This window comes from Xenopus tropicalis, chromosome 6, assembly GCF_000004195.4.
Source record: "Xenopus tropicalis strain Nigerian chromosome 6, UCB_Xtro_10.0, whole genome shotgun sequence".
In the NCBI taxonomy this organism is placed as follows: domain Eukaryota; kingdom Metazoa; phylum Chordata; class Amphibia; order Anura; family Pipidae; genus Xenopus; species Xenopus tropicalis.
This window is the reverse complement of record NC_030682.2, coordinates 101,495,300-101,510,229: the sequence shown is the minus strand read 5'-3', so window position 1 is coordinate 101,510,229 and position 14,930 is coordinate 101,495,300. Positions and strand designations below refer to the sequence as shown.

At 36.9% G+C, this 14,930-nt stretch overlaps 1 protein-coding gene across 1 annotated transcript in view; it reads left to right on the top strand.

Moving 5' to 3' along the window:
* The window catches only part of dok6 (docking protein 6), a 117,349-nt gene that overhangs the window by 92,759 nt on the left and 9,660 nt on the right, over window positions 1-14,930 (top strand). Inside the window, exon 4 of the mRNA XM_002939618.5 lies at window positions 8,022-8,141. Within this exon, the coding sequence (XP_002939664.3) occupies window positions 8,022-8,141 (120 nt within the window). The remainder of the gene's footprint in view (window positions 1-8,021; window positions 8,142-14,930) is intronic.

Below are 14,930 nucleotides of genomic sequence, written 5' to 3'. Positions count from 1 at the left end.
AGGAAGACCAATAATATCCATCTCAAGATTGCTTTTCTGGTTCCTTCCCTATTCTTGGAGATCATTAACCCGACTCCTCCTGAGATATGCATTCCATATGTGCTTCATGTGTCCCATATTAAGCCAACAATCTCTAACTGTTTTTACTTTGACTCCGGTCCTGAGGAATGTTCTTTGGTGAAACACCCTATGGGCCCGATGGTGCTCCTCTCTTCTCCACAATGGCTGCACCCATGGCTGCCACATGAGTCGCGGTGCCAGCACGGGTCAATGCTTCATGGCACGAAAATTCTAAATAAATTTGCTCTGAGGACTTGGGTTCAAACCCAAATATTGAACTTTTATTATAAGCTCCTGGGTGTTCCTTTTTCAGGTATGTGACCTTGCTGCCTGATTTTGACTATCCAGTTTGCTGCCTGCACCTACTTGTGCCTATATTATGACTTTAAGACTGTTTAAGCCTTGTGGTTGCTCAAATTTCCTCAGTCGTTGTATGCAAAAATCATATTCATTAAAAGCAGTTACCGTATATACTCGAGTATAAGCCGATCCGAATATAAGCCGAGGTACCTAATTTTACCTAAGAAAACTGGAAAAACGTATTGACTCGAGTATAAGCCTAGGGTGGGAAATGCAGCCGCTACTGCTAAGTTTCAATAATCAAATAACAGATAAATAAATAATAGATTACTTTAGAGAAAGAAAAATGCTACATCAGCAGACAAAAGCAAGTTTGGGAAGGCTAAGGAAGCTGCCATACTAATTATCAAGTACTTGCCATCCTGCTGTTTTCTCTCTGTTTCTCTCTCTGTTATATATATTCTTCCAACTCACTTGGGATATATGGGCACAATTGTGAAATGTGTTTTGAGGTGGGGGGCAAGGGCAGATTCTTATTGAAAGTATGTTATGATATATATTGTAAATATTTCTCTTACCTACTAATAATTTGTGTTTGTAAATTCTACTAGCAACTAACAAAAAGCAAAAAGTTATGAATGCTCTAAGGGTGGCACATGGGGAAGGTGCCTCCCAGTGGCATTGCAAGAGGTTACTAGGACTCACAGCACTTAAACCTTGGGGGTTGAATTATTTGCTTTGCACACATATATGGAAACAAAATATAGTAGAAGTTCTTATTCTCTGTAACCTAAAACTGTTTTCAGGTATTAGTATTTGCTCCTAGTATTTAAAGGTAAAATCAACATTAAGCAAAAGAGATACAGTAGCAAAAATGCAAAAGCTGGACAGAACTAAACTGAAACTTCTGTAATCTGCAAGCCACACATATACACGGAATTATACCTTGTCAAAACTGATACAGTTGAACTGAACTTAATGGCTTAAGAAGCACTAACAGAGCGTGTACGTACCTACGGCCCTTCAGCATCATGTGCGCTAACAGAGCTTATATGTCCCTGCGTCCCTTCGGCATCATGCGCGCAAACAGAAGCACTAACAGCGCGTACGTCCCTCATTGGTGCAGCACGCATGTGTACGGCATCAAGCGCGACGCGTGCTGCACCAATGAGGGACGTACGCGCTGTTAGTGCTTCTGTTTGCGCGCATGATGCCGAAGGGACGCAGGGACATATAAGCTCTGTTAGCGCACATGATGCTGAAGGGCCGTAGGTACGTACACGCTCTGTTAGTGCTTTTATCGAACCAATGGGCCACGCATCATGCCTCGGCACGCCACAATGGGCCACGCATTCAATGAAACACGTGCGTCGACACGAGTGCATTGCATCTGTGAGAATCCATATCCATATACTCGAGTATAAGCCGAGGGTTACTTTTTCAGCACATTTTTGGTGCTGAAAAACTCGGCTTATACTCGAGTATATACGGTACTTCAACATGTGCTTCTTGCACTGTTACTCTCAATAACACTTGGTCTGTCCTGCCTCATGTCATGATTTTCACATTGGGAAACCCTGGACCTATCACCACCTCAAAACCAAGCCACAGCTTCAGGGTTTGCACGGTGGCCTGTGTCAATCACTTCAAAAATGAGTACCCAAGAGCCCAAGACTTCATATATGAGAGTAAACTCCCTGCAAGCAACCCTCTCTACACAGTGCTGTTTTAAACTTGATTTCTGGATTACAAGAACTGAAGCAACTGAAGCACAAATTGTCCTGGTTATTGCCCTGTACTCAACATTTTAAGCATTTCATCAAAATTTAAAGCAGATCAGTTAAAGCATTGCAGCAGAAATAGTTAAACTTTCCTCACAGCATTTATCTGCCATGCTTGCGTTGCCCCAGAAAAGCTCAAATTTTACTTTTCTGTGTGTGATTCATTGTAATCTAAACTATTTTTTTCCAGCAAAAGTAACAAATCGCTGACTTCTAACATGTAATTATCTCCCTGTGAAAGAGAACATGGTGAGGTGTGAAAGTGGTCATTTTTTATCTCTTGTACAGTATGTTCTTGATAAACGGACCAATCCCTATGTAGGGCATAGCTGCTATATTTTTCTTTCTCTTCCAAGCCTTACTTTGTATGATAAATATTGCTGGACCTTAGTAAATATTTTATCTGCAAGACAAAGAAAAGTGTTTTTGACTAGGGTATAATTTTTTATTCCTTGTGCCTCTTAAATTCATGTTTGTGCTCTAACAATAAAACAGTAATTTAAGGGTACAGTATATGTTGAAGATATTTTACATAAATAAATGTACACATTTCTGTGAATTATGTGAGATAAATATATATCACAACATCTATTTCAGCAGATTAATTATTAGTTTAATTTTCTTTTTGATGTTTGATTAAAAAATAGAATGCATTTCTCCAAAGATCATTCACAAGTTTGTCAGATTAATAACCTGCTATGGCAACTTGCCCTTTACTCCAGAAACATTCATACTGGGGACATATCTTTTTAATTTAATTATTTAATTTCTACCCATTAAAAAACAACAAACATACCAGTCATTTAAAGGCTTCAGCAATAGGTTGTAAAGCAACAAATTGTTTATTTACGGTCACAAATAAATTAGCCATGCTAATGAAATACTATTTCCAGCATTTCCACCGTTTGCATGGTTTCTATGGTGACACTCACTTATATCAGTGCAGGCTGATGTCAGTCACTGGTGGATTCCATGATATTTTCTGATGTATTTAAAACGTATTCATGGGTGGGGAAAATCTTAGGTATGTACAGGGTAGGATTCAAAGTACAAAATCCATGGCAAATTGCACCTATTTTTGTAATTATGAATAAACCAATATATATTGTGACTATTTGCACAAAAGAGTTTCACTCAGGGTGCTAATATAGCTGACCTGTCACTATAGTAAGGCCCTCTTAAACCAAGGGTGAAGTTTGCAAACTTGAAGGGTACAGAAACACAACGTTCAAAATTAGGCCTCCCTTTTCCTTGAAGGCATAACATCAACCATTCATTCCAAAAAGCACAAGTAATTGTTATATATTAACCCAAATGGGTGCCCTAAGCAGAAATTTACTTTTGTGCCCCCTCCCCCAAATATTACGGAAGTAAAAATAAAATAATAAAAAAAACACCTACTATAGGGGCCAAAATAGAACTTTATTCGTATAAAAGTAAATACATAAATACAGAGCTCACAATCAGCAAGACAATGTAAATGCCCGCAGCTGACACAGTGCCTATTTCCTATGTAAGGGCCCCTCAATAGACAGTTCCATTTGTAAGGGCCCCACCATGATCAGCTGATCTGCCGGCGTTACCTGGGCTCAGTACGGGGGGTTCCGCTCCTGCCTTCCATTGGGGCTCTGTTCCTGCCGCTGCCGCCGGGCACTATCTGGAGAGCTTGTTATTCGTTTCTTGGGGTGAGTAGTTCTCATTGGTGGAGGCATTGTTGTCCTTAGCCAATAGAATGCGGCATATAACCCAGCCCCCGGAGAGAGAGCGCTGATTGGCTACTGGTACTGCCTGCCACCGGTAAACAAGACGATATCCCATAATGTGTACTGCGCTCCTTGTTAACCCTTTCCCTGCCGCCGGCCTCTGCCTTATTAACTCCTATAAAAATGATTTTTTTGAGCAGCTGGGATGGTGCCCCCCTGGGAGTTGGTGCCCTACGCAGACTGCGTACTCTGCATATAGGGAGCGGCGACGGTACTGAGTATACCTCTGTAAAGGGTTTGGAAGATCAATATTTCGAACATTTAGGTTGCAAAAAATGCCAGTCAAGTAAACACTAACACAATAAGCGTGTTTCTGTAAAATTTTTAGCTGATACGTTTAAGAATCAGTAAATTGACGGGGGCGCCTTGGTCATTCCCTAAACTACAGCATAAAGAGTCCCAAGCTAATAAGTACCTACAATTAAGAGATCTCTTAGGCCATATGTTCAACAAAGAAGCATCACTACTGGCACTACATTTGAAACACTAAATCATGATGCATTGATACAATATGCCAGATAGAGTGTATGCCTTTTTCTCTAACCACCCTTCACGCTAGTGGAGAGCATGTCAAGTGATAGGAACTTTGGAAAATATTTTATGGAAATGCCATGTGATACAGTCCTTCTGGGAGGACATAGAGTTGCTGTCTCAATTAGCATGCCAACTACAAAAAGATTCCCTAATTTTCTTCATGGGCATGGGCTTTAGTAAACCAACTTTTAATGGCTGCCTAGCTTGCACTTCTTAGTGGAAATGAGTAACTCCCCAAAGACTCCATAAGAAGTTTGAGTCCAGAACAGCCCATGTCCAAAATAAAACGCCCCACACTAGGAATATGGGCCATGTAGGAACTTAAGGGCTTGCGATGACCTACAACTGTGCTGTCCAACTGGCGGCCCCCCTCTGTGTGGCCTTCCACCTGTCTGACTGCTTTGATAGTTTACCTTTGTGTAAGCTTTAATTGGTATCAGTACTGGCCCCCTGCATGGTTAACACCTCAGATTCAGGCTGTTAACACCCTGCATTGTTTAAAAATGTAATCCCCTGTGTTGTTCACACCTTTTAATCTCTGCATTGTTCACCCCCTGCATTGTTCACACCTCAGGCTCAGACTGTAATCACCCACATTGTTTCCCTGTTCACACCTCAGAGTATGGCACACACAGGCAGGGTAGGACAGGCAGAGTATGGCACACACAGGCAGGGTAGGGAAGGCAGAGTATGGCACACACAGGCAGGGTAGGGAAGGCAGAGTATGGCACACACAGGCAGGGTGGGGCAGGCAGAGTATGGCACACACAGGCAGGGTAGGGCAGGCAGTGTATGGCACACACAGGTAGGGTAGGGAAGGCAGAGTATGGCAGGTTTTTGCTGTACTACCACCATTAATATGGCTATGGTCATGCAATAACATGGGTGTGGTGTCAAGTGGGTGTGGTTTTAAAATGGGGAGTGGTCAAAACTAGCTTCCATTATTGGCCCTCCACCATGGAGGCTGGAAAATTTCCAGCCCTCGTTGCCACAGAAGTTGGACAGCACTGACCTACAATATGACTATACATATTTGTGCCTAGTATCCTATGGACTTTGCTTTGCAACCCTTGAGTCCCACAAGGTTAATACACGAACTGATGCACATTTAATTGCTGAAGATATGTGTTTATCATGTTTAAATTCTTATTAAAATCTAAGTTACAAAAAAAGAATCAGTAAATTTATGCTACACGTACAAATTCTGACTAAATTAAAAAATGGCCTGTTTTGAATATGACTTTGCCTTAGAAAAGGACAGTCTTTTGTAAAACTGACTGAGACCACATTGATTCCTTTCCTCTGGTTTTATTGCCTAATTGGTTTAATAGGAAGATTAATACTGCATGACTTAGTTACAAATTACAATATCAGTGTCCTTTTTGTCAAATGGCTGTCATCATATTACACTTTAAAGTCAATGCAAGGACAATATGATTTCAATCAGTACAATAGCAAAATGAAGAAAGGTAAGACTATGAAAAAGTTGTTTACTAAATACATCTAAACCCATCCCTTTGTCCTTTACATTACTGCACCACCCAACTTGAAACATTTCAAAAACTTTGTTCTATTCATGGGTCCTTTTAGATGTGTTAACCATGGAGTCTTGGCGTAAATCATGTGCATTTGGGACTGAACTAAGTACAAACTGTAAAGGAATATAGTAAATGTTCTATAATACAAAAACTATTTATTTAGAAATCTTACGTCTGACCTAATTTTTCTACACTAGAACTATATATACTGTACATATATATATTTACTCTATTGCTTTAGAAAATTGGTAATTTTATTATGTCTAAAGACGATTTATAGGTCAGCATTATAGCATTATATAAAACTTCTAACGTCTATTTCTTTTCAGAAATTGCAATTATACAGTGTATAAAATGTCATAGTTAGAGAATATTTCATTTAAATTATTTTGCTTCAATTGGCATAGCTAACTAAATAATAATAATAACAACTTGAATTTGAAATATATGTGATGCAAAGTCTTTATTTCTAGGTAACACTACCCAACACAACAGATCTTTTATGATTAACCCTAAACCTATAGTGAAAATGTGATCCATTATGATCAGAGTACATAAACATGACATTTTATATTTGTTATATTAATTGTTATTCTGTAGTATGATACCATTCTTTAAAGGGGAACTCCAGTTTCTGATCCAAAATATATTTAGTTATAGAGACTCATGCAACACAGAAACCCCTAATTTACCTATCACTGTAATCTGTTCCTAAAAAAAGTATGAATAAATCCAGTTTTTATATGCTGAAATCCAGCTGCAAAACAGTTCTTCACTTTCTGCATCTTTCAAAATCTTGGCAGGGAAGGAGGGACTAAAACCTCTCCACTGCTTACAAACAGCTTGCAGGAAGTACATAACCCACAATGCACTGCACTGTGATGTTCCTTTCCTTATTGACGTCATATGTGCAGAGAATTGTGGGATTTGGAGGATGCAGAGTGAAGGCAGGCTAAGGACAGTCAACTACTGTTACATTTTTTGAGTCTCAAAAGTAGTCAGCCAGATCAGCAGGAGAACAGTGGGTGGGGCTTAGGGAACTGTTCCAAACCATTTGCCTAATTTAAAAATCATGAAGAGGCAGCATATGTTTTAACTAGTTTATATTGCATAGTTGATTCAAATTATGTTTACTTTTTAAAAAGCTTAAGTTGTGCTTGGGTAGAGTTGCCCTTTAAATGCTTGTACGTTTGATGCCATTTTCAACTGTATGCAAGTTTTTGTACAAAAACAAAAAAAATTATGATAAATTACGACATTTTAAACACATAAAGAAAATAGTTCAGCTTTAAAGATAGCAAAGGGTATGGACTCTATATATATATATATTTCTTTGTATGCAACATAGTTTTATAATGGAACAAATATGGTGAAAAAATAATTCTGTGGAAACAGACATGGAGAAATTCTTTCTTGAGCTACTTGGTTTATTTCATGTGACATCCAACTAAATAGTAATGGAACTTAGGTATGCCATTGCATTCTAATCTAATCAAGTGAGGTTCTAACTACGAACTGGAAGGACTCTTCATGCTGCTCTGTTTAAGGTGAATAAATTGTACTTGACAGTGTAGCGTTGGCAAATTACTAAAACAGATGCTATATGTGTTAGCAGCAAGTCCTGTTCCTGGGGAAACTGGAAGAGTAAATATTGTAAAATAATGCACACAAGTTAATGAACACACATAATACACAATATAATCATGATCTCAGCCCCTGAATTGTTGGAATATTCATATACTACATATAATTATCAGTTATGACTGAATCCATCCCAAAAAAATTGCAAAATTGCGGAAAAATTTGCTAAACAGCAAAAACTTCAATGACAACATTTTGCCACAGTGTTGCAGCAAATCCATGCCTTGTGAAAAATGTGTTCAGATTCTCCTCGTCTGTCTAAAAATGTCTATTTGGAATTATGCCCACCTCTGATCCTGTACTCGTTGGCAGTATAATGGAAGTAAAATAAATAAAATAGTATTTGAAAAACAGATAAAGTACTCGTAAATTAACTTTTATATATTGTATTGTAACATTTACAGAACTGGAAGCAGAGGAATGGTGCAAATTTCTCTGTGTGGAATGTTTAGGAACCAGAATTAATGATATAAGCCTTGGGGAACCCGACCTTCTTGCAGCTGGAGTACAGAGGGAGCAAAATGGTGAGTTGTTTATCTTAACATTTAGCATTAATATACCAGCTAAGGAGCCTGTGCTCATGTGCATGAATATGAATAATACAATTGCCTTCTACGATAAAGTGAGCAAATACCTAGTCCTTGAGATTACAGTGAATGTGATTTTTCTGCTAAAGCAACTAGTATAGCATAGAAGGTTACTGAGAAAATTCAAGAAAAATGACCTGGAACAAACAATTTGTCCATGATTAGTGAAATCACTGGTGAACAAATTATAGAGTTGTGATGAACGGAACATTTTCTAGTTGTACAAATGTTACTAGTGGAGTACTCTAGAGTTTTTTCCTTGGTTGACCCCATTTTATCCTAATCTTGCAATTGCAATTGATAGTAAGTGTGCAAAATAATAGATTATATGCAATGTGTCTTATTGGTACTTGAATGAAGTGAGGACTGGGCAGCTAAATGGTACAACTTTGTATAAATATAATAAATACAGTTCTTATGACATACATATTCTCATAAATTTCATGCAAAATGCAGCCATAAACGACTATTGAGAAACGATAAGGCCCCTTGGAGCAGCCATGAACCTATAATCCAAAAAGGCTCTCTATTAACAATAATTCTACACCAATTGCCTAATCTGGTTCAGTTAAGTCAAAAGATGAGAGGAGTGTGAATGAATAGTGCTTCTAAAAAGCAATGCCAGTTTTACACTCAACAAAAGCTGAACAATGGTTACCCATCATCTCCATGAGGGTACTTTGTATTTTCCCACAAAGGTAAGCACTATGGTAATAATATAGACTACATGTGTACTAGTGCAGTGTTTCATTTTTATATTTATACCAGTGTGAGTGTCTATAAGATCCTCCAGTCACCATGTTGTGACAAGAAGCACATCCTGAGCATTTAAAACACCAACAAATTATTATTATTTTTTATTTAACACTATATAGTATCAGAGGGCATTAATATATTATATGGCACCCTCTTTTTTAACCTCACATAGTCTTTCTATGCACTGATGTTATAACTCTTATTTACAATGTCTCGTATTACACCTGAAGCAGTAGTGAACTAAAAATATTAGTCTCCCATTTATTTTCATTCTGGTTAGTAGCATTATCAACTGATCCTTTAGCATGTATAAGGGATTGTTCTAATACTTTAAGTTTGTAGCCCCTTTGAAGGAATCTATCTGTCTCTGCAATTTACAGGTGCTACTGTTATCTCTTAGGGTTTGTAAATAATGGGAATATGGTACACTATTTTTGGAATATGAAAACTTATATAATGTAAAAGTATTTTGACCTGTTAGTTTCGGGGAAAATCTATATCCCAATCTATAACCACATCTGAAAACATTTACATCTAGAAATTGTACCTCATCACTGCCTTTATTTAGAGAAAACCTTACAGGGGTGAATAATGAATTCAAAGACATTACTATGTAATCCACATTGCTCATTGTCTTGTCAATTAAAAATATGTCATCTATGTAGCGACAATAACAATCACTTTATTTTGGTAAAATTGAGTCATTTTCATTTTGATAAACCAACATAAAACAATTGGCATAGGCAGGGGCCATGGCTGCTCCCATGACTGTTCCTTCCTTCTGTTAATAGAAGGAATTCTCAAATCTGAAATAGTTAAATTTAAGTTTTAGTTTAAAAAGCTCATACATAAAGTCAGTTGAGAGTTCATCATAGCAAGTGTAGGCTTACAGAATACTGTATACTGCCCTTATATCCTCAGCATGGGCAATTATGGTGTGTAACTTATTCATGTCTAGGCTTGCTAAGATCACATTTTCATCAGGTAATGTTAAACCATTAGGAGTACCATGTAAATAATAAGATCCTGTAGGAAAAAATCAATAAACATTCTACAGGGATAAAAGAAACAATTTGATGCTCTGGGTGCAATTTGTATACTCCTTAGGCAGGCAATACAATACAGGGCATACTGGAAACTTGGACAATAAAAATGTGTGTAATCCCTTCATTTTGTAAAACATACCCCAGTGTGCGTATGAGTGTATATATATATATCATGTAACACCGCACAGGTCTTTAGACAGTGATAGTGATATTGTATACTGTGATATAAAATCAAGACAGAAACAATGTATCAAGCAGGAGTACAAGGTTAGGCTTAAATGCTAATGTAAATCATAGTTAAACAAGTGAATTCCTTGGTAAGAGGACACAGCATATAAAGAACTGTGGGCAGAAATTGCTACGGTGCTCTGTTGTATTGGGGAAGGCCACTTAGACCAGTGGTGTGGGAACATTGGTGAGGCAAAGCAAGTTGGTAACCTGAGGCAGCTATGTATTATTGTATTACAGTATATCATATTCTTTTAAGGGAGAGATTACAGTGATGGGTATATTGAAGGTTTCTGTTTTGTGTGGGGCTCTTTAACAAATTTTTGCTAGGCAGCGGAGTTTCCCTTTAAGGTCCCCTATGGTCTTTTTCTGTTCTAAATAGACCAAAAGAAATGTCCCACTCTGCGGTAAATAAACAGAACAGCTTTATACATATGGATTCTGCACTCTTCTGCCGTTAAAGTTGGCATTTTATTGTTACATTGAGCCAAAAGATGAAAGGGCACCAATAATAATCTGTATAGTCAGGTTTCTACTGCTTTATCTTGCTTATAATGAAAAGTGGAATGAATTGAACATTAATTATTGCCACAAAACTCTTACACAATGTATTAACTACACTCTGAGAGCTGTTCCATTTCTTCTTCATCTATTCTCTGTTAGAGCAACCTTGATAGAAGTACTGCCTAGATAGAAATAAATGTGGAATAGTTTCAGATGCAGACACTAGATACAGTAAAGGGAGTGTAAGAGTGTTCATTGTGAGATACAGAACAATAAAATATATGGATCATGAAATAACTTTTCTCATTGAAAATGCAGCTGCCTCCTCCTTTCCCAGGCTTTTATTTCTACATTAAGGAGCACTTCAGTAATCTGTTAAATTATTTCTTATGCGTTCATATTATTTATATTTTGGAATCACAGCAGCAGTGTATAATTCAATCTTAGCACTGAATAGACAGTCCTCCATCTAGTATAAGTAGCTGCACCCTTCCATTTGTGTCTGTAAGTTACTTGTACATTTAATAGGCTTATTTATTAATTGCTTGCTTATTTATTAATATGGAAAATGAAAAAAAAAACTTGAATACATCAAATTCAATCTCAGATTGAAAATATGGCTTGACTTTGCCTAGGACAACTCCCATTGACTTCTACATAAACTCTCAAGCTTTTAGATGCCAAAAACAAATGGTATATAAAATACCAGAACTCAGTGCTCCCAGTGGAAAATCCAGGAAGAGCGAAACACTTCCGTGCTGTTTTGAAAACCAAATCGATGTGCAGCTCCCTCTTTAGCCAACCCCTTTGATTGGGTCTCAGAAGTGTAGACAAATGTAGTGATGGAAGCGCATGAAAGAAAAAAGAAAAAATATATAGTGCAATACGTATATGAAGTGACCCGCAGTGCAAAATAAAGAAAGTGAATCCACTCCCACTTGTACTGTCACTCTATCAGCTTACCAGATGGTAGTGAATAAGGTCCAAACATAAATGGGATAGCTTTTGCTTCGGCTGCCACTGCAGCCTTTTTCAAAGACAAAGTGAAACAGTGAGAGTGCACTAATAAACCCAAAATGGCGCGAAAATGGTGACGTCACACAGTTAAAAATACAAGTAAAATACATTGTATACACATCAAAGTAAATCTGTGCAAACAACTAAGTTGCACTAGAACAAACAGGTAGGGATCATAAAAGTAAGAATCCACAGTCAGTGAGTAAAGTATAGTATATTGTATTAGTGTGTATATTGAATATATATATATATATATATATATATATATATATATATGCACTGCAGTTCATTTGAAAGGGTTAAAAAAAGACTTTTGTCAATCCAAATTAACTATGTGACTATGTGTCATAGCTCTCAGGTTTGCAATTTAATTTGGGGTAATTATTGTAGAAATTGTGAAATCCATATGGACGATGAATAGTAGAGAGGGCATAAAGAGAACAATAATCAATAAAAAATAATTCCAATAAAAAGTGAAGCTTGCAAGTTAATCTGTTCTTTGGATAGTGAGGGTCAGTCACCTCAAAAACAAAGCAGGTAAAATGTTCAGTTACAGCCTTGAAACAGGCAGTACATGAATGCTAATAAATACAAAACCCATACAAAATAAATAATGAAGATTAATTAAAAGATGGTTTATCTTTAACATACCAAAAGTTAATATAAAGATGAACCTGCCAGTTATTACTTAGCACCTGTATGTTTGTGTATCAATATTTTCCTTGCATTCTTGTTTTCCTCATCCCCTATTTGTTATAGAACTAAAACTCCTAGAAATCAGCAACAGCTACAGGCTGCCATTTTGGATTATAATAAAATGGCCTTGGCATAGGATGTTTTAGTTCTAAACCCAGCACCACTAAGAACAGCCTTGAGCCAAGCACTAAGCAATGTTTCCCATAGGGCTTTAATTTCTCACCCTAATGATATAATTTAGCTTGCACAGCCTGTCACTAGCCAAATGGTGTCTTGTATCTCCTTATTGTAAATCGTAATCCTGTACCCAGCAGATTCAGACAGATGTTCTGGTAATGTTTTTTTCAGGTTGTTTTCTTCTTCTATAGCTTTTACTCTGCCCAGTGTTAACAACCTCATACTCATTTACACAAATACTAAGTTTCTTTTTCCATTTGCATTTATTCAGCAGCCCTGTCATCTAAGTGAATGATATAACCAATGGCAACCATAAAGCAATTTCACTTTCATATTCATCCCCCACTAATATTGATTATTCTGTCTGCCATTGCAAATGTTTCCCTGGAGTCTGCTTTATAATCATCATTTTGCAGATTTGGAATGTAATTAAATTTAAGGCCAGAAAATATTGGACTCTTTTAGTCTCCTGTAGCATCAGTCTTTACAATCACATTTCAAATGAGGAGAAATGAAATGCTTTCTGAATTCTTGCATTCTTAATGTGCTACAAACATTTTCCCATCCTTGTGTCTTTTGTTGGTAACTATTTTAGTAGCATTTTACATATTCTCTTATGGAATCCTGCTACGTTCCAATACTACTTAATACTTTGGTGTATTTTAAATTAACTGATGAATGTGATATAACTTCTAGTTATTTATGTATATTTAATATGAATCAGTATTTATAATATAAAGTGGTAAGTTGCAGACTTTAAAGAACATGTATACATGTATACACCCCACAAAAAATGTAATCAGTGAACAGATCCCCTTAATCACCTGGGATTCCTCCTCTAACTCACTCAGCCTACTCCCAGGCATTGACTTTGACTTTTGGCTAACTGAGCATGCTCAGTTCTTCTCAACTCAGGTAACCAAACACACCTAGGGGCACATTTACTAATCCACAAACGTCCTAAAAACGCCCAAATGCGTTTTTTTTTCGTAATGATCGGTATTTCGTGACTTTTTCATGAATTGTTGCAAATTTTTCGAGCGCTCAACACAAAAAAGTAATGGCTATGCAAAAGTCGCGACAATTCACGAAAGTCATAATGGCTATGAAAAGTCGCGACAATTCACAAAAGTCATAATGGCTATGAAAAGTCGTGACAATTCACGAAAGTCATAATGGCTATGAAAAAGTCGCAACAATTCACGAAAGTCATAATGGCTATGAAAAAGTTGCGACAATTCACGAAATTTGTAATGGCTATGAAAAAGTTGCGACAATTCACGAAAGTCGTAACGGTTACGAAAAACCGTTTTTCTCATTCGGATTCGTGGATTAGTAAATTAGCCCCCTAGTCTAGCAGCCAATGAAGAGATGGCACTGCTGGTTTTCATAGAGACTGCTATAGCTTTGCACTCTGATGGAGAACGTTTGTTTCTCCTAACCTCCTCTCCTGAGCTCAGCTAAACCATTACAGGGCAAAATCCAAGCAGGACTTTTTTTTTTATCAAAGTATGTTCTGCTTGTGTTGTTTGCAGATGTAAATGTCACTGATTATGTGTGTAAGGTAAAATGGATGCCTGGTGAAAGCTTAGGAAAATGTGATGGTGCTGGCGAAGACGGGATATATGCAATACCAATTAGGTGGGTTGGGTAGGGGAGATGTGCCAAACTTATATACATGGTAGGAAAATGTAGGGTTTCATATCCATATCCTATAAGGCACATCTAGTTTAAGTGTGAAAAATTGTTTTGTTTTTTTTTAGTTTTTGTATTCTTTTCATTTTCGTCATTTTAATGAATTCATGCTTTAGACTCTCTAAATCAGGGGAAACTAGTTTTCTAGTAGCATATATAGAATGATGCCATTCAATTTTGCTTGCATAATTATGCTGGATATTTGAGGGCAGAGAACATTCATGGTTAAGTGATATTCTGCAACCAATATCTGGTAATGCCTCTGAGGTTCCTGTGTTCCACTGGTAGATAAGGTACCAGTTTAATTTGCCATCTAAAAGCTCGTGAGTTTATATAGAAGTTGATGGGAGTTGTCCCAGGCAAATTCAGGTCATATTTTTAATTTGAGATATTTGAGTTTATGAAAATTCCAGATATTCAAGTTTTTTTATTTGGAAGAGTTTTCCTTATTAATAAATAAATGAGCATTTGAAATGCAAGTTTATTCGATTTAGAAGAACAAACTCGAAATTTGATAAATAAGCTCATTAATCTTACATCCTCATTAACGAAACTAACAGTTTTTATTCATAAACTTTCTGTTAACATCAAAACATAATATCAAACC